This window comes from Sinocyclocheilus anshuiensis, unplaced genomic scaffold (genome assembly GCF_001515605.1).
Source record: "Sinocyclocheilus anshuiensis isolate Anshui unplaced genomic scaffold, SAMN03320099.WGS_v1.1 scaffold447, whole genome shotgun sequence".
Taxonomy (NCBI): domain Eukaryota; kingdom Metazoa; phylum Chordata; class Actinopteri; order Cypriniformes; family Cyprinidae; genus Sinocyclocheilus; species Sinocyclocheilus anshuiensis.
Window position 1 is genome coordinate 2,984,331 of NW_015552615.1, and position 8,739 is coordinate 2,993,069.

The following is an 8,739-nucleotide window of genomic DNA, read 5'->3' on the forward strand; positions in this document are numbered from 1 at the left end:
TCGCAAATTACAAAAAGCCCTCTTCCAAAGCATATTTGTATTGGAATGCATCTTTTAAATGGCTTTTGAAGTGCAATTTAAACCATAAAACAATTACGAAACACAAAATTGGTCAAGAAAAAGCAAATATAATTTTAATCATTTATTTTTATATTTTCCGGTTTCATTTTAACGTTTTTGTAATTTTTATGTTTTGTCATTTGTAATAGTCCATTTATTTTATTTAAAGTATAAATTTAATTTTATTTATTTTACGATTTTTTATTTTATTTTACTTATTTACTTATTTTTGTTTTAGTTTTTTGTTGACTATAGTAACCCTACTGTCAACTTGCTCCAACCTGATATTTCTGGAAAAAGAAATAGCCTTTGTCCTGAGGACATAGTTGAAATTTTTGGTCAGAATATACTGTGATTATTTAGCAGCCACAGATGATACAGATGTTCTTATCTCCACACAGATGCAGTTCATCGATGCTCTGGATGGGGAGGACCTGCTTTTAACAGGAGAAGTGAAATGGCGCCCCCTGGTGGAGGAAAACGCCCAGAGCATCCTGAAGGTTCCCAGCCCGACCTACAATGATGCTGGTCTCTGAGAGCCTAATATCTCACCTAGAGCTGCCAATCAGCACACGAGCAGCCAATCAGGAAGCAGCACTCACCTGATTAGTCACACCCCCTTCCTTCCATCTGTCTTTCCCTGACTTTCCTGACTCACTTTCCCTGCTGGTTTGTCAGCTTCCCTTGTCAACACAGTGATGCAAATACAACAAACACACGCACACACACATTTATTCTCACATGTATTGAGAGTATTAAGGACTCATCAGAATGGTTTTGCACTCTCCTTTTCTAAACCTATAGAGTATTCTTGTATTTATATGTCTTTCCATATGTTGCAATATTTATAGGAATATTTCCTGGCTATTTCACAGTAGTTTTTATTTCACTCTCAATGTGTTGGGGGAAAATGTTTCGAGTGTGTGTGAATGTGAGTGTATTTTTTATTTGTCAGGGTCGTCCACCAATAAAAGCGCTTCTCCAGTAATGACCTCTTCTGACTTCACAGTAATCTCACTTTGTGTGTATATCGGTTTCATTTCAACCATTTCTTGCTTTGACTAAACCTCAGGAATTTCTTTGTATGTCTATAAAGTGTATTGCTTACTGACTCCGTAACACTAAACCTAACTCATTATTACATTATTATTAAACGCTCGTTAAGCAATTGATTTCCACTTTTCCGATGTGATATGAGATGAGAAAAGGAAGAAAGCGAGTTTGGCAAAAGACGGACTGGAACCCAGTCGATCGTATATACGATATGATACATTGCATTACTCTCCGACCCACCCCACTGCAAATGCTTAATAACACTGTCCAACCAGATGAAATGAACATGACATGAGTGTGTTTATTCTCGACTTTTTTCTCGCAATTTAATTATTGTATTCTCAACATTTTTAGACTTTTTTCTCGAAATTTAACGAGTTCTTTTCTCGAAATGTAACGACTTTTTTCTCGTAATTTAATGAGTTTATTCTCAACATTTTATCTCGACTTTTTTTTCTCGCAATTTAACGAGTTTTTTCTCGAAACATGACTTTATTCTAGAAATTTAGATTTAGAGTTTTAATCTCAACATTTTATCTAAACTTTTTTTCTTGAAATTTAACTACTTTAATCTCGAGATTATTTTATTTTTTTATTATTGCTTGGCCCTAATCCTCTTCCGTATCCAATACTACTAGTAGTAGTAGTAGTAATAATAATAATAATCATTTGTAATGTGAAAATGAAGTCTATTTTAGAACCATAGTTTTTACATTGTGACGTTTCTGTCACAATATAATGTTTTAGTTTTTAATTCCTATTATTTTTAATGAGGATTCTCTTTGCTGTAATAGTTTTTTACTGTAGTAAAAAAAAGTTTTTTTTAAAAAATGCAAAATTTTTTTTTACAAATTTACAAAAAAATAAAATATATACTATACAAATTAATATATACAATATATACCATATAAAATTTAAATGTAATATTTTGCATTATAGTAATGACATTATAGTATTTCTTGGTAAAACTTGTTTTATTACCATGAAAAATACCTCCACAATGCAATAATAATAATAATAATAATAATAATAATAGACTTCCTTTCTGTTTATACAATATAATTTCCTCAATTTATAATTTCAAATATATTTTCCTCAAAATTCAATCATCTCTGAAATAATATATACATACACACTTACATACATACCGTATACATATATACAGGTGCATCTCAATAAATTAGAATGTCGTGGAAAAGTTCATTTATTTCAGTAATTCAACTCAAATTGTGAAACTCGTGTATTAAATAAATTCAATGCACACAGACTGAAGCTGTGTGCATTGAATTTATTTAATACACGAGTTTCACAATTTGAGTTGAATTACTGAAATAAATGAACTTTGCATCATGGTAATAGGAATTTGTTAGGACATATGCTTAATTACCATGAATACAATGCATGGTATGATGGTCATAATGTAATGATAATAATAATGATTCCAAAAATAGGCTACTTTTTTGTACAAATTGGAATTCCTTCCTTTTTTTTCATTGATTTTGGGGTGAAATCCAGTTATTGGAAATAATATTGTTTTTCACTTTTAATTCAGTTTTGTGTAGAAATGTCTTTGGCAGGCTGATCAAGAATGAATCTTGTAGGAGTTTGCTTTAAGGACATTCATCACACAATAAATGGAAGGTCAAGTGGAGCACATTTCATTGTGGGATATATATATATTCATTCATACAGAAAAATTGTTGTGCACAGCATGCATACTATTTCTGCAGTATACATGCTATTCTGAACTCAGTGAGTTAGTAACAGAAGTGTGCTAGCTGATAGTTATGGGTCAGCTGTAGGGCTGCAGATGGCCAGTGGGTGCTGTAGCAATGGCAGGTGTTCTGTTACGACCTGTTGGCTTCTCATCTGCTTTACGGTGACTTCAGGGTGTTCGTCCAAAAATCGAGTTCATATCATTATGGTTATGTTAATATGTTATAATACTGATGTGAATGTGTGTTTAAACACTGCTGAGTGACACTTCAATCTTAAATTCATTATGTTCCTAAAGGAAAAAGTCAGCACAAAGACATTCTGTGCTTTAATAAATGTTCCGGGTTCGTTACAATGGAATGCTGATTATTAAGTTTCTTTAAAAACACTAGGTGACAGTACTGAATCTGATGACACACCAGCTTGTCACTGCATTTACAGTCGTGCAGTTTAACAGTAGAATTCCTGTCATGTAAAGCCACTAAACATGGGTTTACTTCAGCACGATATGTGCATGGATACTAGTGAAAAAGAAATAGAAATGTCTTCTTAGGAACTTCTTGTGATTTCCAATTGATACTGTCATAGATTATGTTAAAGGAGCTTAACTTGTTTAGAACTCGGGATATTCCTAGTCTAGATATGCCTAGGAAGTGCTAGTCATGTAATTGGAGATTAATCTTTTTGTGACAACAGGGGGCGCTAAAATTTACCAAAAAAGTTGCAGTGCTTTAGTGATCCCTGTACAAAATGCTCTTCACCAGTGCAGTGAAGTTTGGAAGGGTTTATGTAATCCTTCATGACAGTGTGGAAAATCCTTGTCTTCCCTTATGTGAACCAGAATGTCATTTATGCAGAAATGTATCAACAGTACTGCTGCTGTCCTGATCAGTGTTTGCAGATCTTCAGTAGGTCAAGAGTGTTGACAGGTGAATGTGTCATCGTGTCATGTGCTTCACAAATCCATCATAGTTTTATTGTACATACTTGTGATTGCAACATCCACCAAACTAAACACAGACGTTCAGCCTGTTCTGACAGTATTCTGTGTTTTCTAATCAGACTCAGAATTCTCAGAACTGATCTTCAAAATCCCATAGTTTCCCAGTAAAAATGTCTGACTGCAATTCCTGCTAGAGCTTTTAAGCCACGCCCACCAAACCACACACAGCTATTCTGAGTATCTATCTATCTGAACACGCTCAAAACTGTAGAGATGATAGTAGACTTCAGGAGGAACCCCCCTGCTCTCCCCCCACTCACCATCATGGACAGCCCTGTGGCTGCAGTGGAGTCATTCAGGTTCCTGGGTACAACCATCTCTCAGAACCTGAAGTGGGACACTCACATTGACTCCATTGTGAAAAAGGCCCAGCAGAGGTTGTCACATACAAGGAATTTGTTATAGTGTCACAAGCTTCACAATAAAGCTAATTCTGATTCTGATTCTGATTCTATCAATCTATCTATCTATCTGTCTGTCTGTCTGTCTGATATCTATCTATCTGTCTGTCTGTCTGATAACTATCTATCTATCTATCTCTGTCTGATATCTATCTATATATCTATCTGTCTGTCTGTCTGATATCTATCTGTCTGTCTGATATCTATCTATCTGTCTGTCTGTCTGTCTGATATCTATCTGTCTATCTATCTATCTATCTATCTATCTATCTATCTATCTGTCTGTCTGTCTGTCTGTTATCTATCTTTCTATCTGTCTGTCTGTCTCTGTCTGATATCTATCTATCTTTCTATCTATCTATCTGTCTGTCTGTCTGTCTGATATCTATCTTTCTATCTGTCTGTCTGTCTCTGTCTGATATCTATCTATCTATCTGTCTGTCTGTCTGTCTGTCTGTCTGTCTCTGTCTGTACGTCTGTCTGATATATATCTATCTATCTGTCTGTCTGTCTGTCTGTCTGTCTGTCTGTCTATCCATGAAACCTGTAGAATTTTCTCAGTTCCAGGTGTGTTTGTCTGGATAAACTGTTCTAGTTTCAGTTTTCTACTTTTGTCTGGGGGGCTTTTGTTTGTTCTGTTTGAGTGGTAGATGGCGTTCAGACTGTCATCGGGGCTTTTGTAGGGACACTGGTTAAACAGATGAGTCAGTGGAGGGTGATAAACACACATAAGGATGTTGTTCAACCTCTCTGACCTCGTCTTCCTGCTCACATGATGCTGCTGTCACTCTTCTGTCACCCTGAGTGTTGCTCACAGTCTTTTGTGTGCTGAGCTGAGAGCAGCTTTAGTGTTTGCTAACAGGTGATTAACTCTAATTTGTTAGTTGGGATCTGTTCTTATCTGTAGCCTTGCTGACTTCCTCATGGCGTCTTTGTTTTCTCATAACTGACCTGGATAAACACAAAACTGTTGTGTGATCTAGAGTGTATGACACATGCAGTTTAACAGGATTGTTCTCGGTGCTGTCATTCCCTGGCAAGCCTTTTTAATCGCTTGACATCCAGTTGATGTGTACTGAATCATTTCGTAACTTCCCTGAGTTTCAGTGTCTTGCAGAATTCCCTAATTAACTTCACGCACAGCCTTTTGTTTTGTGTATGGAAGTGGTTTAAAATTATTTCAGACACTCCCGTATACTCCTGTATTCTATTTCTTCTTAGCACAAAACAAAATTGCCCTTACTTGTTGCCTGGAAGGCCTTAAGATAGCATGGGGTTTTCTTGGTATCATTGTTAACATTTGTATCATTTCCGTTGTATGAAGTGTATTTTACTGGATTGCTCTGCCTTTAATATCACCAGACCAAGATTTTATTCAGACAGTTTTTAAATGGATGTTTTTAAAATGCCTCGCCAAAAAAAAAAAAAAAAAAAAAAAAGTCGCAATATTTTTTGCAGAATTTGTTTTTAATATTTGTATTACATCTTAGTTGTTCATCATTTCATCTAATACTACTGTTCAAAATAAGATTTTTAAAAAAGAAAAGAATACTTAAATTCGTCAAGGACAAATTAAACGGATCAAAAGTGACAGTAAAGACAGATTTTAAATTCTCAAGACTCCTATTTTAAATTTTAAATTCTTTTGAACTTTCTATTCATCAAAAATCCTGAAAACAGGCATCACAGATTCCACAAAATATGAAGCAGCACAACTGTTTCCAACATTGATTATTATAATATAAAATATTTCTTAAGCACCAAATCAGCATATTAGAATGATTTCTGAAGAATCGTGTGACGCTGAAGACTGGAGTAATGATGCTGAAAATTCAGCATTGCATTACAGGAATAAGCTACATTTCCAAATATATTCAAATAGAAAACAGCTATTTAAAATTGCAATAATGTTTTAGTGGTTTTACTGCATTTTTGATAAAATAAAACAGCACTAGTGAGCATTAGAGACTTCTTTAAAAAAAAAAAAAAAAAATCTATTGTTTTGTTTAATTTTAAACAATAGAGTAAAGCTGAACTCTTTTTTTGCTCTTTTAAATGTTGGTCATTTGTTGATGAGCCAGAACAGAAAGTCACACTTTGCTTCACTGTCGTGTCAACATGAACAATGGGGTCATTAACATTTCCTGTTTATCCACTCAGCAGTCGCTAGGCATGTTCCAGCTTTCCTCCGGTATTTTACAGAGCTGAGACTCCAGGTCAGAAAGGCTTAGGGTGAGAAACTGCACAAAGGTAGATCAGCAAGACGCTGCATGCAAACGTTCCTGTTTTTACATGAATGATCTGCTGTAGGTGTATTCACCAAATGCCATCTCACTGTGGGAAGAGAAGCTTTGAACTCTGAAGCTTCTCAAGCAAAAACAAGCGGTAACACCCATCTAAAATCAGTCTCTGGATATGACTGAATTTTGTGGCCTACTTTAGAGAGGCAATCTGATTGGCTGCTGCTGATTTGAATTCAAACAAAATGTTGTGTTGTTTCAAATCCTGTTTTATGATTAACGCCTGCCTCTCTTACATCCATCTTCAAAGTGAACGCTGGCTTACAAGACTATTCGCAAATAGATTTGACTTGAGTCATGTGAGAGTCAAGTTAGAGCAAAATCTGGCATTTGAAACCATCTTTTTACAATATTTAGGTGTTGTTTAAGTGTTGTTTAAAAATGACAAATATTATTGTGTTAGATAACATCAGCTATTTTCATAATAGCATATAGCTTTTCCTGTAACAAGGTCCTTTCCTGACAAGTAGCGGTTTAGGGTTATGAAACGTTTTACTGCTGCATTATTGTCACCTTTTATTGGGCCTGCAGCTTGATAGCTGAGCGTGCACCAGATGTTAATAAATGATTCGCTGATTAAAGAAACAATTCGAAGATTAATTTCATCACAGATTTGTCAAGCCCCTACATCTTCTTGTAGCGAAATATTAAGTTAAAATATTTTTAAAGAAATATTTTGAATGTAATTGCTTTTCATTTTATTTCTATTATTTTATAACCCCAATTTTTTTTTTTCATTTTCAATTCTTTGGTTGAATGTGTTTTTCTTTCAAATGCCACTTGATTTGAAATGCAATGATATTTACACTTTTTGAAGTGTGGCTTTTAAAGTCATTTCCAAATGCTTTTGAGGCCACTGCATGTGTGATGGTTTTCGAAGTGTGGAAGAGAAAGATATACTACAGTATCTTACAGTTGTGTCCCTCTTTCAACAGTCTGCCTGTATTTTTGTTTTCGTTTGTTCACCTGATAATGGAGGTTATTTCTGTGGTTGAGCAAGACTTCTGTTTTTGGCTGGGGTGTCTTTGAAGGTTATCTGCTGAGATAAAGCACTCACAGTCAACAGTCGCAGGACCACGCTCTTCCTGTGATGACCTTTCCCAAATGAACTCATGAAGGACCTTTGAATCTGCTTTATGGTGGATCACTCGCAGCTCTTGAAGTAATGAATGGTTACTTCTCTGAAACAAAGGTCTCACGGGGCAAAGACTGCTTGCCTCAGTGGTGCTTATGGTAAGTCAACCCGTGCAGCTTACTAATAGTTAACATGAGTTACAATAGCAGCAGAATTATAAATTGTCATGAGGAATTTCTAGTTTAGTTTACCTTAAAATATTGGGTATTTAGATTTATTTATTTTTTTAGCAAGAACGCATTAAATTGACCATAAGATTTCAAATAAATACTGTTCATCAAGGAATCCTGAAGAAAATGTATAGCTAATAAAAATATTAAGCAGCGTAACTGTTTTCAACATTCATAATAATAATAAATGTTTCAAATCAGCACAGGATGATTTGTGAAGGATCATGTGACACTGAAGACTGGCGTAATGATGCTGAAAATTCAGCTGTGACGTCACATAAATAAATTCCATTTTAAAATATATTAAAATCGAAAACATCTATTTTAAATTGTAAAAATATTTCAGAATATTACTGTTTTTGTTGTATTTTTGATCAAATAAATGGAGCCTTGGTGAGCATAAGAGACTTCATTCTAAAACAAAAACAAAACAACAACAAAAAAATCTTATTAACCCCAAACTTTTTAAACAGTATATGTAAATAAACTTGATCTAGGTTGTCAGAAGAAGCATAATGGGCAGGTGCGTCTCCTCTCAGACCTGTATTATGAGGCCGTGATCCTGCTGAAACAAGCTCTTGCTGAGGGCGGTTTACTGCCTTATGACATTACAGCCTCGCCGTTGAGATTTCAACATCAACATGACAAGTGTAATCACTAACTTTACCTTTCATAATGAATTAAATCAAATTTAGCAGACCTTTAACAAAAAGAATATCACCAGCAGATTGAATGTAGTTGTGTTATAAAACCAATAGCTATTAATATTGTGTAATAGTGTTATATAACCAATTTAAACAGTATTTGTTCAAATATGCTTATAATGTGTGTGTGTGTGTATATATATATATATATATATAGAAGGTGAATATAGAAAAACCTTATTTAATATAAGATTAAT

The 8,739-nt window shown here is 34.5% G+C and overlaps 1 protein-coding gene across 2 annotated transcripts in view; it reads left to right on the forward strand.

Moving 5' to 3' along the window:
* The window catches only part of LOC107666149 (ubiquinol-cytochrome-c reductase complex assembly factor 1), a 26,129-nt gene extending 25,131 nt beyond the window's left edge, over positions 1-998 (forward strand). For both annotated transcript variants that reach the window (XM_016457324.1, XM_016457325.1), the window contains one exon: positions 458-998. In XM_016457324.1, coding sequence (XP_016312810.1) covers positions 458-596 — 139 coding nt within the window. In that variant the 3' untranslated portion in view covers positions 597-998. The remainder of the gene's footprint in view (positions 1-457) is intronic.
* Positions 999-8,739: the final 7,741 nt, after the last annotated feature.